The sequence below is a fragment of the Heptranchias perlo genome, chromosome 11, assembly GCF_035084215.1.
Source record: "Heptranchias perlo isolate sHepPer1 chromosome 11, sHepPer1.hap1, whole genome shotgun sequence".
Lineage (NCBI taxonomy): Eukaryota > Metazoa > Chordata > Chondrichthyes > Hexanchiformes > Hexanchidae > Heptranchias > Heptranchias perlo.
In genome coordinates, this window is record NC_090335.1 from 51,644,936 (window position 1) to 51,665,471 (window position 20,536).

The following is a 20,536-nucleotide window of genomic DNA, read 5'->3' on the forward strand; positions in this document are numbered from 1 at the left end:
CTGTAGGTAACACCTCTCTGTCTGAACACTTTGATTGCCTTGGCAACGGGCAGTTGGAAAGATGATCTGTAATCACCAGGTATTGTTCTGTGATTTATAAATGCGAAAGGTTCGAGGATTTCATTTCCACATTCACCTGAGGAAGGAGGAAGCCTCCGAAAGCTTGTGATTTTCAAATAAAATTGTTGGACTATAACTTGGTGTTTTAAAATTGTTTACAATCAGTCAAATAAGAAATAGGAGCAGGAATAGGCCATACCGCCCCCGAGCCTGCTCCGCCATTCAATAAGATCATGGCTGATCGTTGCCCTCAACTCCACTTTCCCGCCCGATCCCCATATCCCTTAGTGTCCAAAAATCTATCAATCTCAATCTTGAATATACTCAATGACTGAGCATCCACAGCCCTCTGGGGTAGAGAATTCCAAAGATTTACAACCCTCTGAGTGAAGAAATTTTTACTCATCTCTGTCCTAAATGGCCGATCCCTTATCTTGAGATTATGACCCCTAGTTTTAGACTCTCCCGCCAGGGGAAAAAGCCTCTCAGCATCTACCCAGTCAAGCCCTCTAAGAATTTTATACATTTCAATGAGATCATCTCTCATTCTTTAAAACTCCAGAGAATATAGGCCCATTCTACTCAATCTCTCCTCATAGGACAACCCTCTCATCCCAGGAATCAATCTAGTGAACCTTCATTGCACCCTTTCTAAGGCAAGTATATCTTTCCTTAATTTATATTCTATTTTCATTTTTTCTACCCAGTCTTTGAATGATCATAGCCAGGGAAACCCAATAGATAAATTACCACTCTCCAACCTTCCAGGGAGAGTTTTGCTTTCCTGTCATAAGACAACACGTTGAGATTGATCAAATGTACTCTCTAGGTGAGAGAAAATGTCACTGAATACCAGCATACATGTCTGACCCAGTAGGTAATGAAGTTCTGGGCTTGTTGCAGGGGTGCATCAGTCTCCAGTACCCCACCCAAATTAGCATAATTACATGAATTTTACCAATGAATGTCAGATTATTCAGCTGCGAGGAGCATCTCTACACATGGGCACTTCCTGCAACGGTCACCAGATAGTGATCGCAAACCATAGCCAATTATCCCTCCCTGACCCAGGGGTGTTGAGAGTAATCATTGTGCCCCTTTTGTCCATCCACGCTCAGCTAAACAAATTCAGTATACATTAGAGATTGAACCTAGGACTTTACTGGCCTGTAACTCTCAGCTACACAGTGAATAAAGTTGCTCAACCATCAGGGGAGCCTGAGTCACCTTATAAACTTCAAATTACAATGACTGACATTTCTATAGTGCTCATTATGTATAAGGATATGTCTGAGGATATTTTTCAAGGTGGTGGATAGCTTGGGATGGAGAGGAAGAGATGAAGGTAGGGAAGAGGGAAAAAGCACAAAATTTTAGGAAATTTTTGAAAGCAGAGAGGGTAAGAGAGATAGCAAGTCAAGATGCTGAGGTAGGAAGTTCCAGAATGTGATGGAAAGATGTAGCCACTGATGGTGGAGTAGATACAGCAGGGTATGAGAAGACTAGTATTGGTGAAGATCAGGAGGTAGGGAGGGGTAGGGTTGTGGAGGGATTTGAAGAGACGAGAATCTTAAACGTCAATTCTCTGGGACACAAGAAACCAGTGGAGTTTAGTGATTATGGGGACTTGGACCAGAGTTTGGTTAAAGACACAGTGGTGGCATTCTGGATGACTTATAGTATATGGATCATGGAAGCAAGGAGGTCAGCTGGGAGAGTGTTAGAGAAGTCCAGCCATGAGGTGATAAAAATGTGGAGTAAAGTTTCAGCAGTGTGACGGGGTGGGGGGGCGGAGGGAGGGAGAAGAGGTAGAAATAGAGGCAGATGATGTTGCAGAGGTGACAGAAAACAGTCTTGGGGACAGATTGGACATGGCACAGAGCTGAGCTCAGGGTCAAGCAACATCTGCACCTTTGCGCTTAGCCTGATGTGGCAGTAATGAAGGGGGTAGATGATAGAGGCCAGAAGCATGTAGGTGTTTTCAGAAGCTGAAGAGGATGGCTTTTGTTTTGCTGACATTTAGCTGAAGGAAGTTTTGATTTATCAGGTTTTAAAGCTGGAAAGGCTGTTGGAAATGATGGGCCAATGGAGGTGGTGAGATAGCTGGTTATCAGCGTTCATGTGAAAGGTGACCGTAAGCTTCCAGATAACTTTGCCAAGTGGTAGCGTGCAAGTGGAGAAGGGGTATGGGGCTAAAGCTGGAGCTTTGGGCTACACCAGCGTGACCCTATGGGTACAGGAGGGGAAACCATTGGAGGTGGTGTAATGTCTATTGTGCAACAGATAAGAGAAGAATCAGACAAGAGCAATGCCATGGAGTTGACTGTGGAGGAGTGCCATTCCAGAAGGATGAAGTAGTCTGCAGAGTCAGAGGCAGCAGAGGAGTATGAGGAGGAACACTGAGCTATGGTTGTAGTCGTAGGTGACTTTAACTAACGCAGATTCACTGCTACTCTCAATTTTAAAATTAGTAAACTATAGCCTGACTTTAAACTTTTCACTCTTCCCTCAGAAACCACTGCACCTTTTGAAGAAAAACTGGATAAATATTTGAAGCAGAGGAAGATACAGAACTATGCGGAGACAGCAAGGCAGAGGAATTCGTTTCTGTTAGCTAAGAGCTGGCAAAGATACGATAGGCCAACTGATCTCCTCCTGTGATATAAACATCTACGGTTCTATGTCTGCAAGTGTTGACTCCTTGCTGGGGCAGGATATCACAGGCACCGGTCACCCTCTAGTACTTCACCCGTTGTCATTATTTATAATGGGAGCTTCAACAGTGAATACATGCAGGCTAATCGACAGGGTAATCAACCCGATCCTCACCAGTGCATCCAAATGTGCAATTCAGCAAGTGGAACTGGGAACTATGGCTAATTTTTGCCCTCTTTAACCAAAGATGCTGGGAGAAAGAGCATGTAGGGTGGAAAATTTGGAGCTTGGAAAGAGGAAGGTTGAATGGGAGCATTAGTTAAGAGTAATATAGACAAGATTATGGGGACAGAGAATACTCTTTTGGAGCCAGTAATACTGTAACTGAGATAGTGCCATACCTGTAAGCACTACAGCAAGGGTCTGTGTCACAGGCTCAAAGATGTTCAAGGACAGCAGAGTTGGGGAACATTTTATACCTACAGCACTTTCTATCCATTGGACTTCAAAAAATGAACTCATTTTGCAGGTGGTGGTGGTTTTGCCTCCTGGACCAGCTTTTTTGACTACCTTGGAAAGCAGCACTCTGAACTTGTATAGATGCAAGCCTGGAGGTAGCCAAACCAGGAAAGAAATAGTCACTTATTAGTATACAGTAGGTACCAACCTGTGCTCCCTTGGATGCCTCTAGGTCAGTAGAATGGTCAAAGGCACTGACTTTAGCACTAATCTATAGTTACGCGTGGATGTCCTGCAATCTAAATCAGAGTGGCTCATAGTGCAAAAGACCACTCAAATGGCACAACTTCATAGAAGGCAAAAGCAAGTGATAAAATTAGTTTTACCCACAACTTGCAAATGGATGACCATTGCTGGATAGCTGCTTCCACTGAAGACAGCGCATTTTAATAAGGCATGCTACTTTTGTTTTCTAGTTGATGCTAATCAAGAATGTAGCAGATGAGAACTTTCTCAGGCAGTAACTGTATTTTGATGTACGATCAGAGAACTGAATTTGCAGAAGATGGCCTAATTTTCAGATTTGACCATCAATTGTTGTTATAGTCCTCTTTCTCACCTTGAGTAGTGAAATTGAACAGTAATGGTTTCTCACGTCCATTTGGTAACTTGACATTTGGGTCCCGTAATTCATCAAAGAATGTATGTGCACATGCCTCTAGAGGAGACAGACGGGCGGTTGGTGTATATTCGAGCAGCCGGCTACACAGCGCAATAGCTTCTGGGGGAGTGCGGGGTCGGAAGACCTGCCAAATTAAAAACAAAGCATTTAATCATTTAAAAATAAGTAATTGGAAAAAGTATGCATATAGGTGCCAGCCTTGGCTCAATGGTAGCACCATCGCTCAAGTCTGAAGTTCTCTGGTTCATGCACAATTCTAAAGACTTGAACACATAATCTAGGTTGACGCTTCAGTGCAGGACTGAGGGAGCGCTGCACTGTCGGAAGTGTCTTCTTTCAGATGAGAAGTTAAACCAAGGCCCTGTTTGCCTTCTCAAGTGGATGTAAAAGATCCCATAAAACTAGAAGAGCAGGTAAGTTCTCTCTGTATCCTGGCCAACAATTATCCATCAACTAACACTACCAAAAACAGATTATCTTGTAATTTATCTCAATACAATTGCAGGACTTTGCTGTGAGCATTTGCCTACATTATAACAGCGACCACACTTCAAAAGAACTTCAATGGAAGTGAAGTGCTTTTGGGCATCCTGATATCGTGAAGGGCGCTCTATGTCCTCAAGCATTAGAAAACAGATACTCAACCAAAATGTTACCCGCACCAATTGGATGATTTTACAGCAAAGTTACATAACTTAGTTTTTCTGACAAATACTACATTTTTTGACAAATAGGAAAACATCCAAACATCTGAACCCATCAGTACAATTATGCAAGTCATCACCTGATTTAAAGTCAAAGTCCGATCCAGTTGATCAAACGTTTGATAATCAAATTGCTTTTCTAGGGGTTTTACCTCATCCAGGTTTCTCTCCACCTCTGCTGAAGGTACAAACTCGTATAGGAGCAACAGTTCTACCAGTACCAGCCACACTCTAGCTGTTATTTGTTTGAGTGTCAAGAGGCCTTGGGGCATCTCACCTGGCTTCTACATGCACATAATCCAGGGGTTACTGAATGGCAATCAAGAGTGGGAACCCAGATGATTTTCCCATGCTAGTTTGGGGCACTGAGACCAATTCTGACATCCCTATTGCCACCCCAGTTAGAATCATTTACACCACAAACTGTAAATCAAATCTTGTACTTTCTGGTCTGTGATCCAGCTCCAGACTGGACAGTACATTTACCAACTAAGTCATCAGGGATCTACTTCTCTGTTTATTTGATGGGCTATCCATGTTGATACCAATGTTAGATTGATTTTCACAGATCTAAAGGCTAGATTAAAAAGGTACTACAGGTTTCTGCAAATTCACCATCTTTTACTAATGGTATGTTATTGCTTGAAGAATTATTGCCAAAGTTAGTTAGTACTAAAACTTTAATTTCTTAAACATGTAGGACCATGAGCAGGGCATGATCAAAAGCACAAATAAAAACTATAACTAACACCTGAAAATTTGCTAAATATTCTGTACACTTTACATTAAGCAACATAGCAAAAGCACATGTCGAATGTTTTCAAAGATAGTAGTCAATACCCTCCTGTTTACTGAAGATAACTGTCAGCTTGTACTGTAAATTTTCTCTACTACTGCACGGTAAAACTCATTGATTCACAAAACCCATTCTCTCTTCTCCACACCCCCATCATGTACAATTTCATACTACAAAAATTTGTACTGAAGAGTCATTCAAGAATTCTACTCCTTTAGCTTTCATTTGCATACACTTGAGGGAAGTTGTTAAATTTAGTGAAAATTTGCAAACTCATTGTCAGAAATTACTTTAGATTCCTTTTAGCATAGCTAGGCCAACCATCCCACAAGAGATGAAATATTAGATCACAGGTATGGTCTTCCTCATTCCTGGACTGTAGTCAACCTCTATATACAAATAAATCAATAGTCATACAAGTGAGGTGAAAAGACATTGGGGTGCTATTCCTATTGAGTTTGGCATCAATACATAAATGCATAACATGTTGTGGTATCTCTGATCACTTCCTCGTATCCCTCACTACTCACATCCCCCTTCTAATCCAACTTCCTTCTGCGTCCACCCCTGAAAAAAAAAACTTCCCCAACTCACTTGCAACGGCACTTTCAAACTCCCAACTATCTGGCCTTTGGTCCTCCATTCGCCACAAAACTTCAGCTATCAATCTGCGCAATCACATCCTCACCTTCATGATGCTCTGGTCCTCAGTTAAACCCTTAATCTCACCCACCCTGGTCATTCCACTTGGTACGGCCCCCATCGTTGTTCCCTTATGTCCAAGGGACGCAGATTTGAACGTTTATGGCACACAATTGGTAAGCCATTCTTCACCAGATCTGGCTGGACCATATCAAACATTATCGGGCCTGCTCTACTCTGTCAAAAATTGTGCACTACTCCAGGATCACCCTTGAATGGAAAGATAATACCCGGCTTCTTTTCTCCACCACCAACTATCTCAAACTCCCCTCTCTCCCCTGCCCCCTCCATCAAATGCGAATAGCTCATGGACTTCTTTGTCACTAAGATGCAGACCATCCATTCAGCTGCCTCTGCCACATCCCTCCTTTCCACTTGCCCACCAAGCCAAACTTCCCCCAAGAATCCCCCCCGCCCTAGCTCCAGAACTCTCATCTTTCTCTAGTTTCTCTCCTATCTCCCCTCATGTCCTCTCCGAGCTTATCTTGTCCAAAAAACCCACCCTCCTGCTCTCGCGTTCCTACTCCCACTAAACTGACCACCCAACTTCCCTTCCTGGCCCACATGCTAACTGATACTGTAAACAGTTCCCTCTCTTCAGGAACTGTCCTCCCTTTCAAATCTGTCAGCATCACCCCACTCTTCAAAACATCCACCCTTAACCCCTCCATCCTTGCAAACTACTGCCCCATCCCCAACCTGCCTTTGTTCTTCAACATTCTTGAACGCACTGTCGCCTCCCAAGTACATGACCATCTTTCCCGCAACTCCATGTTTGAATCTCTCCCATCAGGTTGCCACCCCTGCCACAGCACTGAAATGGTCCATTCAAAGTCACAAATGACATCCCATGTGACAGTGATGCATTATCCCTCCTCATCCTTCTCCACCTGTCTGCAACCTTCGACACAGTTGACCACCCCATCCTCCTCCAAAGCCGTTCCTCCGTTGTCCACCTAAGTGTGACTACCCCCGCCTGGTTGCACTCTTACCTATCCAGTCGTAGCAAGTGAATCTCCTGCAATGGCTTTTATTCTTGCCACCACACCGTTACCTCTGGAGTCCAAGAATCTATCTTTGGCCTTATCTATTTTTCATCTACATGCTGCCACCCGGCAACATCATCTGAAAACATGTCAAGTTCCATAAGTACACTGACACCCAGCTCTACCTTTCGCGACCCCTCCACTATCTTTGTTGTCAGACTGCTTAGCTGACATCCAGTCCTGGATGAGCTGAAATTTCCTCCAATTAAACATTGGGAGGACCAAAGCCATTGTCTTTGGCCCCTGCCACAACCTCCATTCCCTAGCCATTGATTCCATCCCCCCTCCCTGGCTAATGCCTCAGGTTGAACTAGATCATTCACAACCTTGGTGTCCTATGTGCCCCTAAGCTGAGTTTCCGACCACATAGCCTCTCCATCACAAGGAATGTCCACTTCAATCTTCATAATATCGTCCATCTGTGTTCCTGCATCAGCCCACTTGCAGCTGAAACCTTCATCCATACTTTTGTTGCCTCCAGACTCGCCTATTCCAGTGCTCTCTTGGCTGGCTTCCCATCTTCCACCCTCCATAAACTGATACTCATCTAAAACTCTGCTGCTCATATCCTAACTCGCACCAAGTCCCATTCGTCCATCGTCTCTGTGCTCACTGGCCTATGTTGGCTCCCGGTCCAGCAACGCTTCTACTTCAAAATTCTCATCCTCGTGTTAAAGCCCTTCCCCATTTCTAGCCCTACAACCAAATTCCAACTCTGGCCTTTTGTGCAGCCCTCTACTTCCTTTGTCCCTCCATTGGCAGACGTGTGTGCAGCTGTCTAGGCCTCAGGTTCTAGAATTCCCTCCCTAAAACTCTCCATCCTCCTTTAAGTCATTTCTTAAAACCTACCTCTTTGACTAAACTTTGGTCACCTGTCCTAATTGCTCCTTCTTTGGTTTGGTGTCAGTTTGTGTCTGATTATGCTCCTGTGAAACGCCGTGGGACGTTTTACGACATTAAAGGCGCTATATAAATACAAGCTATTGTTGTTGGTACTGAGCTAAAGCAAGGTCCTACTTTCAATTTTTGCATTGCGTTGAATTAGATGAACTCTTGAGGAAGTTTTGGAGACGGGGAGGGAAAGAGAAAAAAATATCATGTAGACTGAGATGAAAGCATCCAGGAGCACTCACCGAAAAAGTGCACGCATGGTCATTTAATGTTTTACAGGATCCAACTTAGCTGCAATGCTTCCAATGAACAAATTCTACAGTCTTCCTTCACTCTTGCTATATATATGACCCATTCCAGACATTTACCTCAGCTTTTTTGAAAGTATGTGGCATCATGGAAACTAATTGAGCAATGACAGGAAGTTAACTATACATAAAAATAGGAAGTCCAAAGATATAATCGGGTCATACAGAAAACCAAAAGGCACTTGGAGGTTGAACTACATTCAAAGAATAAGAAAAACCATACCTACGGCACCATAATTTCCCCAAGATTAAAAAGCTCCTATTATTTTATGTACAAACATTGGTTTTTATCCTCATGTTGAACTAAATGAGGTGGCTCTACCAGAATATGCGGTTTACCAACTCTGCATGCTGAGATAAATCCAAGCTCAGTAACAGTCTTGAAAGAAATTTAAGATCACAAGAAACAAATCAGTTCAAATAGATCTGATAAGCTTATGGTTTAATTTTCTAGGCTTCTCTCATGAGCCTGAATACAAAGTGTCACCAACTATCCCCATCAGTATCAGCTTGCAATAGCTTGCGTTAAAAGATTAGGGAGAACTGCATACAGAGCATGAAATGCAAGGACATGACAAACCACATTGTCCTTTCTCATTCGATGCTTTGGGCTCTTAGGGAATCAGCAAGTTAGGTAGAACACCACACCACCAGGGACCCTAGTTTTCTGTAGAAAAAAAATTAAATTATGCTGAAGCTCCCGTCTTATTGAGTAATAAAAAAATGGCTTATGCAGGAATAACTTCAGATTATGTGAAAGCCTGGTATGTGGCCATAAATTTGATTACTCTAAAGGTCACGTTATAAAAAATTACACGGCTATTTGATGATGAGTTTGTATTTTTCTGTTACTAAATATTTAAACTTAGTTTAAACAATTTTTGGAATATTACTAGTGGACAATTGGACAACTACAAATTGGGGTTGTATTCTCTGGAGTTTCAAAGGTTATGGGGTGATCTGATCGAAGTTTATAAGATATTAAGGGGAACAGATAGGGTGGATAGAAAGAAACTATTTCCACTGGTTGGGGATTCTAGGAGTAGGGGGCACAGTCTAAAAATTAGAGCCAGACCTTTCAGGAGCGAGATTAGAAAACATTTCTACACACAAAGGGTGGTAGAAGTTTGGAACTCTCTTCCGCAAACGGCAATTGATACTAGCTCAATTGCTAAATTTAAATCTGAGATAGATAGCTTTTTGGCAATCAAAGGTATTAAGGGATATGGGCCAAAGGCAGGTATATGGAGTTAGATCACAGATCAGCCATGATCTTATCAAATGGCGGAGCAGGCATGAAGGGCTGAATGGCCTACTCCTGTTCCTATGTTCCTAACTAGAAGCCCTCAAATTCATGTGTGCATGTTTTAGTTGGAACTCACTAATTGATGGATGATTAGACTTCTGAAATGGAAATCCAGCCTCTACATATGCCGATACCCAGTCGCAGAAGTTCGGTTTGAGGCCCCTACAGTTTATTAGACAATGACACTAAATGCTACCTACTTAATCTTGAGTCACGTCTGCACATGTACACTCATGAAAAGGCATGTTTGCAATAGATAATACAAAAATAGTTGACAGAATGATACGCAATAGATAACACAAGAGTAAATGATATGGAACAATTATAAAGGTCTTGAAACACTAATGTTATTTCAGCAATTGAGCCATATAACAACTAAGAAACTAGTTTCTCGTGCTTTAGCTACAGTGAAGTCTTGTATACTATCGGAGTAGTCGAGCGGTACTTACAGTTTGTAAGAACTGAATTCCATCTTCTCCTTCTCCCACCTCAGCCATGGCTGCAGGAGAATGAGTGGGGTAGATGAGAAGGCAAGTGCCAAGATTGCAGCTCGCTGCAGGCTGTTGCATGTCCCCTGGATCACAACTCATCACTCACTCACTGACTCGCACTCATTCTCCCTCACTCACTGATTCACAAACTCTAATTCACCCTCTTCCCTTTACTCTCATACACTTACTCTCAGTGTGAAAGCGATACAATCAATTTCTCGCCTCACACTCAGTCTTTTACTTACTCTCTCATTCATTCGCACTCTCAGATTCACTCAATCAGTAATGCATCCCTTTTACACTCACACTGATGCTCTTGCATTCACTCACTCAGTAACTCTTCCCCTTTACCCAAGGGGAGAGAGAACTGTACACGAGCGTAGGTGTCCATTCACTGGATCCGTTCAGGGCTCTTACTGGCTCGGGGCACTGGCTGTTCGACCCCAATACTGCTCCTGCCCACTCGAAGGCAATTTCTATTCTATATTATAGAAGTTTGTACAACAGTGTTCTGCTTCATAGTTGTTGTGACAGTGCATTGCTTTCGAACAGAATTACACGGATCCAGTGAAATAATTGTTTTATGTCTATTCTAACATCTTTGGAGCTGGTGACAATGGATTAGTGGTCTAGGTTTGAATCCAGTTGACACCAATGGCATGAGAGTCTCTACTCGTCCACTTCAACCCCTCGCCAGTTAAGAGCCCCAAGTAAAATGAGCTTGGGCAGTCTCAACTCAGGTTGCAGTGGACATGCATTCAAAACGCAGTCTTTTTAAAAAAAATTCGTTTATGGGATGTGGACGTCGCTGGTGAGGCCAGCATTTATTGCCCATCCCTAATTGCCCTTGAGAAGGTGCTGATGAGCCGCCTTTTTGAACCGCTGTAGTCCGTGTGGTGAAGGTTCTCCCACAGTGCTGTTAGGAAGGGAGTTCCAGGATTTTGACCCAGCGACGATGAAGGAACGGCAATATATTTCCAAGTCGGGATGGTGTGTGACTTGGAGGGGAACGCGCAGGTGGTGTTGTTCCCATGTGCCTGCTGCTCTTGTCCTTCTAGGTGGTGGAGGTCGCGGGTCTGGGAGGTGCTGTCGAAGAAGCCTTGGCGAGTTGCTGCAGTGCATCCTGTGGATGGTACACACTGCAGCCACAGTGCGCCGGTGGTGAAGGGAGTGAATGTTTAGGGTGGTGGATGGGGTGCCAATCAAGCAGGCTGCTTTGTCCTGGATGGTGTCGAGCTTCTTGAGTGTTGTTGGAGCTGCACTCATCCAGGCAAGTGGAATGTATTCCATCACACTCCTGACTTGTGCCTTGTAGATGGTGGAAAGGCTTTGTGGAGTCAGGAGGTGAGTCACTCGCCGCAGAATACCCAGCCTCTGACCTGCTCTTGTAGCCACTGTATTTATGTGGCCGGTCCAGCTAAGTTTCTGGTCAATGGTGACCCCCAGGATGTTGATGGTGGGGGATTTGGCGATGGTAATGCCGTTGAATGACATGGGGAGGTAGTTAAACTCTCTCTTGTTGGAGACGGTCATTGCGTGGCACAAATGTTACATGCCACTTATCAGCCCAAGCCTGGATGTTGTCCAGGTCTTGCTGCATGCGGGCACGGACTGCTTCATTATTTGAGGGGTTGCGAATGGAACTGAACACTGTGCAATCAGCAGCGAACATCCCCATTCCTAACCTTATGATGGAGCGAAGGTCATTGATGAAGCAGCTGAAGATGGTTGGGCCAAGGACACTGCCCCGAGGAACTCCTGCAGCAATGCCCTGGGGCTGAGAAGATTGCCCTCCAAAAACCACTACCATCTTCCTTTGTGCTAGGTATGACTCCAGCCACTGGAGAGTTTTCCCCGATTCCCATTGACTTCAATTTTACTAGGGCTCCTTGGTGCCACACTAGGTCAAATGCTGCCTTGATGTCAAGGGCAGTCACTCTCACCTCACCTCTGGAATTCAGCTCTTTTGTCCACGTTTGGACCAAGACTGTAATGGGGTCTGGAGCCGAGTGATCCTGGCGGAACCCAAACTGAGCATCGGTGAGCAGGTTATTGGCGAGTAAGTGCCGCTTGATAGCGCTGTCGACGACACCTTCCATCACTTTGCTGATTATGTCTGCTCAAGGGCCAGATCAGAAGTGGGAAATGGAAACATCATGCAAGTATAGTAGAATGTGTTATTATATTAATGATTTGGACTCGGCAATCGGAAGGAGAATTTCAAAATTTGAGGACGACATCAAATTGGTTTGGGGGGGGGGGGGGGGGGAGCGAGGGGAGGTGTAGTTACTACAAAGGAAGAATGCGTCAAAATGCAAGACAACATTAATAAACTGGGTGTGTTATTGGAAAATGAATGTCAACATAGGTAAGTGAGAGGTGGGGCATTTTGGTAGGAAGAATAAGGAGGCCACATACTACTTTGATAATAAGAGTCTAAATGGGGTAGGGGAGCAAAGGGTACAGATACAGTAAAGATCACTAAAACTAGGGACGCAGGTTAATAAGGCCATAAAAAAGACAAGACAAGCCAAGCACTGGAGTTTATTTCTGGAGTGACAGAATCGAAAAGCAGGATAGTTATATTGAACTTTTATGGAACCTTGGTTAGACCACACTTGGAGCACGGTGTACAGTTCTGGTCTCTATTATTAAAAGGATATAGAAGCATTAGAGAAAGTGCAAAAAAGATTCACAAAGATGATACCAGAACTGTGAGAATATGAAGAAATGAGGGCAAAATTGAAACTGAAGAAAAAGGCATACACTAAACATAAACAAAGGAGGGGATGACAAAAAGGACTACAAAGTGGTTATGAAAGAAGTAAAAAAAACAATTAGGAAGGCACAGACAAACTACAAAATTAAACTATCAAGGAATATAAAAAGAAATAATAAAGTATTCTACAGACACATAAATAACAAAAGAAAAATCAGGATAGGATAGGACCACTAAGGGACACAGACTATAAACTCACAGGTAGTGACAGCGAAATGGCAGAAATATTGAGTAATTACTTTGCCTCAGTGTCTATCAGGGAGACTAACATGATGGGTATGACACATCTTTTTTGATCTATTCTTCTAAAGATATTTAAGATGGAAAGCGGTGAGATAATTAATAAACTAATCAAACTTACAAAACATAAAACCCCTGGTCCAGATGGATTGCATCTGCGCGTATTAAAAGTTAGGGAAGAGAAAGCAGAGGCACTATTACATATATATATATAAAAATCCATTAGAAAACGGAATAGTGCCAGAGGACTGGCGGACAGCCAGTATTATTCCTACATTTAAAAAGGGAGATAGAAGACCAATTAGCTTAATGTTGGTGGTCGGAAAGATAACGGAATCCTTACTCAAAGATGTAATAGAAAAACATCTAGAAAACGAAAATATAATAAAGAATAGTCCACATGGATTTCAAAAGGGGAGGTCATGCTTGACCAACCTTATTGAATTCTTTGAAGAAGTAACAGAAAGGGTAGACAAGGGTAATGCAGTAGGTGTAATACATTTGAATTTTCAAAAAGCCTTTGATAAAGTACTGCATAATAGACTCATGACTAAGGTCAGCGCATGTGGAGTCAGGGAACAAGTAGCAGAATGGATAGCAAGCTGGCTACAATACAGAGAGTAGGGATTAAAGGTAAGCTACTCAGATTGGCAAAAGGTAAGAAGTGGTGTTCCACAAGGATTGGTGCTGGGACCACTGTTCTTCACTATTTACATAAACGATTTGGACTCGGGAATAAGAAGTACAATTTCAAAATTTGCGGACGACACCAAATTGGGGGGGGGGGGGTGGTGTAGTTAATACACAGGAGGATTGCGACAAAATACAGGAAGACATTAATAAACTTTCAGAATGGGTGTGTAATTGGCAAATGAATTTCAATGTGGATAAGTGTAAGGTGGTACATTTTGATAAGAAGAATATGGAGGCCACATACTCCTTGGAAAAGGGGAAGCAAGATAAGCACACGAGGGAGAAAGGAATAGAAGGGTATGCTGGTAGGTTTTGATGAAGTAGGGAAGGAGGAGGCTCGTTTGGAGAATAAAGGTCAGCAGAGACCAGTTGGGCTGAATGGCCTGTTTCTGTGCTCTAGACTCAATGTATTAATGAGATACATTGTTTGGACAGGACAGAAGTTTTACTCTATAACTAGTAGTTTAGAAAGCAGACTCGGTGCTAGAGTAGAAAAAAATTCCACTCCCCAGTACTGACCCAACAGTGAAATCTCTCACCTTAATGAGCATTAAATTTATCAAAAAATTGTTTTCAAATAGCACCTAATGCAAAGATCTGCAATTGTGCAACACCTAAAATGTTCATAATGCTAAAGTTCTTAAAGCTTCATATGTGCTGCATAGGTTAATACCAGTCTGATAGTAGTATGAATTTAGTGTTATATAAAGATCAGCTCAACAGAAAAACATTAAGAATTGCAAATCCAGATCATTTCCAATATAAGGATTAATGGCTGTGACAGGCTATACTCAAGTTCACTTTTTCAGTATCTGAAAACAACTATTACAATGTTTAATGAAGATTTTATCTCCTTAACAGAGTATCAGGCAAGAAAAGGAACTGGCAACTAAATATAAATCCATACTGCCCTGGAGAAGTTTTATTTAAAACTCTATATTAGGGGGTCAGAAAAGCTTTTCATGGTAGCTTCTAGTGTCAGATTCCCAAGCTCCAGTATTAAGTATCTATATCCAGCTAGGGGTGTCACCACTTCTCGGCCTGCTAAATGAAGCTCTGTGCCACTGCAGAAATATATTTCTTTTGCTTACCTTAGTCCAAGGATGTGCCTTTATCTGTGGGAATTTGAACTCAGTGTAGTTGGGATTCATCTCTCTGATTTGTTCCCTTGTTGGCGTTCCCAGGACCTGGAAGCAAACATGCAATAATTCTTATGTATTGTATAATCTGATGAATTATTATACAAGAATACAATTCATTAGATGATACAATTACCAACAAGTTGAACACTAATGTTCAACATGTCCTTAAATCTATCGCATCTAGTATATGAAGATTGACCGCAAAGTTGAAATGGTCCAATTTTCAGTAAATGTCCTAAGGATGTTAGATTACCAACCATAGGTATGGCCCCATTCTTTGAAACAAGTTCAACCATGTACAAACAGCAATCTCAGAAGGCCGGAATCACCTACGGATTATCTCATTGCCATTTTGGTCAGATGTAACTCACTCAAATGTATACAAAGCCCGCTTCTGAATAGAAAAGTGTTAGATTGGTTCCACATGTCACAATTGGACAGCAAGTCAGTTGGTTTAAACAGCTTCCATGAAGCGTACATCCATGTGTGAGAAGTAAATCACTAAACATTAAGGCAATTAAGAACTACTGCTAGTAGTGTCAAATATGAAAAGTTGAATGAAGCGGCAGAAAATAATGTACTTCGAAGTGAAAAAAATTTCAAGCACCATCACTGTCAAACTGAACAATCAGATTTTTGTATAGTAGTGTTGTAATAAGTTTAAAACTAGCCTTTCCTTGTTGAAGCAACATAATTGAGCAAGCTGCAGGAAAGAGAGAAATCTTAGAGAGGTAAAACAATCATAAAACTGACCATTTAAAAATGAGCAGACCAAATGCTCAAGTGTTTGAACAATTGGCATCATACCTTTATAATTTCTACCAGCTGATCGACACCACTGTCACCAGGGAAGATGGGCTGTCCTAGCAATAGCTCCGCTAACACGCAGCCAGCCGACCACACATCTACAGACATGAAATCAAGGTAAGCAGTTAATTTTCAGAGCAGTGATGCAATAGCACGAGTTCTTTTTTCAAAAAAAAGTGATCTTGACTGGTTTTAGATTCACTTTAGAACCACGTCAGTGTTTACACTGATAAACTGATACCACTTTACGCGGTTCCATAGATTTACTATTCCAGGTTGTTTTACAGTAGAAAACAGTTGAAGACTTACAAGTTAAGCAACACAGTGCCCCAATTCTAGCACCAAAAAAAACCAAAGAAATACAAGATCTGGAAAAGAAACTAACATTGATGACGTTTAGCTCATTTCCAAAGTAGTTACAACATAGATTCACTCTCTCAAACCTCCATCTGTAAACATGGTCGCAAATAAGTTATTAATTCTAAATTTTTGTTCATTTTCTGGCCGCATAGAGACCTGCCATTTTAGATCTCCTTCCATGCTGTTAGTTAATAGCATGGGCTAGCTGCACAGGCTCCATTCATTTCAAATGGAACCAGCATTTCAAACTAGGCTGGAAACCTATTCAGAGCTATCAGGCCAGTAAATGCTCTACCAGTTGAGTATGCAGCAGTACCCAGATAGTAAGATTATTTTTTTTTTAAATCAGCAGCTCTAGATCGATTCCCAGGCCATTCTGAAAGGCTTCCCCCATTGAATTGAATGGAGCCAGTCTGGGACACACTTGGCTCCTCCCTGTAACTTGCAACATGAAAGTGCCGAACAACTTAGCCGACTTGAAACGATTGGTTTTCCGGTCTCCTGGAGATTAAGGAAATTGTAGAACCAGCACCACATTTGATTATATTTTTGCACAGACTAGTAGAGTATTTTTTAAAACTCTCCTTAGATGTTCCAGCCTGCTTCCAACAGATATCTTATTTCCATAGATTGGTTCATTTTGAAAAAGGCTCAACTCTTATAGAAAGCAATGCATCAAATCCTCAGAGGTGATCTCTTGAGCTTAACACCCAAGCCTGGAGTTTCCTCCATATTTGTGCTCAGAGACGTGTAATGAATTACGTGGCTTAAAAGATCGCGGAATTTTGGGGGTAATTGAGTTACGCGTGCCCAAGTCTCCTTGATCTTTTACGTCCGTCCATGCTGTGCCTGATGTGCATGAAAAGTGGTTAAATAAGTTGAAAGTTAAGTTTTCCTACTTAAAGAAGAAATATATGGTATGGGTTCAGCTTTACTTGTTTATGCTGATTTCTGCCCCTTTTAAGTTTGGGCATATTCTAAGGATATCAGAAGGATACTTGGGTGTAACTTGACATTGGCAAAACGGGCGCAACATTGGCCGCATTTTCAGATTGCGTCCAAATAGGAAACTACAGGCCTGAGAGTTATTTGAGCAGTTATTGGTGTGTCATCAGGTTATAATAATTTCACATGCTGCAGCTTGCACTATAGGTTTCTCAAAGCTGAATATGAATATTTTTCCACAAGTAGATATAACATCCTCTGTAACAGCCCATAGCGTCACTAAAACTCCAAGTGTCTTACTACCCTCCGTTTACTTCCTATACTGGACTTGTGCAAACATGCCAGTAGTGAAATCCCCAGAGTGGAGAATTGGGTCAGCATCACAGCTAAAAGTATTAAGTTCACACACTGAAATTAGCACTATCATTTCTATAGTAAGAGCCTTGTATCTGTACAAACAAACTCTCATCTTGGATCATATTGTCCATCTGCAAAAGGAAAGTCCTTCTGGAACATGAACTTAGTTTTTTTTTAAAATACATGCACTAAGGCATCCCTTATAAACGTGACTTCTTACTTCCTTGTTCAGTGAGCAGGAACTAGATTTTTATTGCTCCTAACATTCCAGGTTAATAACAATTAAGTGCCCTGACTGCTACCTACCATGGCTTTCTTGTTCAAGGTTCACTGGAACAGTCACCCATTTAACTCCACCCTCACCATTACTCATTCATCCAGTTAGCATCAATGCATGATGAAGCAGGTGGAGTCTCACTCCACAGGCTCCTTGAACATGACACTCCTAAGAATGAATCAGTTTCAAATGTTTGTAGAGTGAGGTGTTACTTAAATAGCTTCTGCAACACAGGAAATACACAGCAATCATGACATAGGATATTTCACAGCTACCTGTTGGAGATTTGATTATACACATAAGCCAGCAAACACCCAAATGCCTTAAAAACTACTAAAATAACAAAACTCACCTATACTGGAGGTATAATCCGTGGCACCAAAGATCAACTCCGGCGCCCTGTAGTACCGCGAGCAGATATAAGAAACATTTGGTTCACCACGCACCAATTGTTTTGCACTGAAATAAAAGTTATTAGAAAGTAAAAATTCTGTACAAATTAATATATATATATATATATATATAAAGTGACAGTTGTCTAAAAACAATTTAAAGTCTAATCTTAAGACATGAAAATCAAATTGATTTGTAACAGTAGCTGTAAATCAACAATATAGTCAATTTTAAACATTTCTACTACATACAGCATGGAAACAAATATGGCCGTGAATGAGATTTTGGGACTCAAAACCCCTGCAATTTCAGCAATGTTCCAAATATATAACTTTTAAACTTTTTATATGAAGGAGGTTGTAATGTGAACACATTTTTGTACATCCGGTGGCATACAAGTTGCAGGTGGCTACCAGAGCAGTAAGAAATGGGTTGCAAATGGCCAATTCTGAAATTGCAGCATGTTCATACATCGGTTGTGGCAAATTATGGCTACCTCCTGCATTTGAACTTTTGCAGAGAGAGGAGTGTTTCACAGGCAGAAGCAATATGTGCTGCTGTTTTCCACGCAGTCTCCTTGAATTGACACAAAATCTGGACATCTGAACCTTAAAAAAAAATGCCCATTATGAAAATGATCTGCTCAATTTAACCACATCATTGCCAGAAAGAGAATGGGGAAAAATAGTCTATAGGAATCTCTCGTCATGGGATTGATAGCCTGTTCAGGGCTATCATTTTGAACTCTGAGTACGAAAGATAGGATTTAAAAAGAAAAAAAATTCTTCATGGGATGTGGGAGTCGCTGGCAAGGCCAGCATTTATTGCCCATCCCTAATTGCCCTTAAGATGGTGGTAAGCAGCCTTCTTGAACCGCTGCAGTCAGTGTGGTGAAGGTTCTCCCAGTGCTGTTAGGTAGGGAGTTCCAGGGTTTTGACCCAGCGACGATGAAGGAACGGCAATATATTTCCAAGTCGGGATGGAGTGTGACTTGGAAGGGATCATGCAGGTGGTGTTCCCATGTGCCTGCTGCCCTTGTCCTTCTAGGTGGTAGAGGTCGTGGGTTTGGGAGGTACTGTTGAAGAAGCCTTGGCGAGTTGCTGCAGTGCATCCTGTGGATGGTACACACTGCAGCCACTGTGCGCCGGTGGTAGAGGGAGTGAAGGTTTAGGGTGGTGGATGGGGTGCCAATCAAGCAGGCTGCTTTGTCCTGGATGGTGTCGAGCTTCTTGAGTGTTGTTGGAGCTGCACTCATCCAGGCAAGTGGAGAGTATTGCATCACACTCCTGACTTGTGCCTTGTAGGTGGTAGAAAGGCTTTGTGGAGTCAGGAGGTGAGTCACACGCCACAGAATACCCAGCCTCTGACCTGCTCTTGTAGCCACAGTATTTACGTGGCTGGTCCAGTTAAGTTTATAATCAATGGTGACCCCCCCAGGATGTTGGGGATGGTGGGGGATTCGGCGATGGTAATGCCATTGAACGTAACACAGGGAGGTGGTTAGATTCTCTCTTGTTGAAGATGGTCATTGTCTGGCGCGAATGTTATTTGCCACCTATCAGCTCAAGCCTGGATGTTGTCTTGCCGCATGCGGGCACGGACTGCTTCATTTATCTGAGGGGTTGTGAATTGAACTGAACAATGTGCAATCAGCGAACATCCCTATTTCTGACCTTACGATGGAGGGAAGGTCATTGATGAAGCAGCTGAAGATGGTTGCTGCAGGAGTTCCTCAGGGCAGTGTCCCTGGCCCAATGTCCTGGGGCTGATATGATTGGCCTCCAAAAACCACTACCATCTTCCTTTGTGCTAGGTATGACTCCAGCCACTGGAGAATTTTCCCCGATTCCCATTGACTTCAATTTTACCAGGGCTCCTTGGTGCCACACTCGGTCAAATGCTGCCTTGATGTCAAGGGCAGTTACTATCACCTCACCTCTGGAATTTAGCTCTTTTCTCCATGTTTGGACCAAGGCTGTAATGAGGTCTGGAGCCGAGTGGTTCTGGCGGAACCCAAACTGAGCATCGGTGAGCAGATTATTGGTGAGTAAGTGCCGCTTGATAGCGCTGTTGACGACACCTTCCATCACTTTGCTGATGATTGAGAGTAGAATGATGAGGCGGTAATTGACCGGATTGGATTTGTCCTGCTTTTTGTGGACAGGACATACCTGGGCAATTTTCCACATTGTCGGGTAGATGCCAGTGTTGTAGCTGTACTGGAACAGTTTGGTTAGAGGTGCGTCTAGTTCTGGAGCACAAGTCTTCAGCACTACAGCCGGGGCCCATAGCCTTTGTTGTATCCCGTGCGCTCAGCCGTTTCTTGATATCATGTGAAGTGAATCGAATTGGCTGAAGACTGACTTCCGTGATGATGAGGATAACGGGAGGAGACAGAGATGGATCATCTACTTGGCACTTCTGGCTGAAGGTGGTTGTAACG

The 20,536-nt window shown here is 42.6% G+C and overlaps 1 protein-coding gene across 1 annotated transcript in view; it reads right to left on the reverse strand.

The window, feature by feature from the left end:
- Positions 1–20,536, reverse strand: part of gsk3ba (glycogen synthase kinase 3 beta, genome duplicate a) — a 181,835-nt gene that overhangs the window by 11,667 nt on the left and 149,632 nt on the right. Inside the window, exons 6-9 of the mRNA XM_067993018.1 lie at positions 18,053–18,159; positions 15,762–15,859; positions 14,904–14,999; positions 3,794–3,980 (exon numbers count right to left, since the gene is read on the reverse strand). Of these exons, the coding sequence (XP_067849119.1) occupies positions 3,794–3,980; positions 14,904–14,999; positions 15,762–15,859; positions 18,053–18,159 (488 nt within the window). The remainder of the gene's footprint in view (positions 1–3,793; positions 3,981–14,903; positions 15,000–15,761; positions 15,860–18,052; positions 18,160–20,536) is intronic.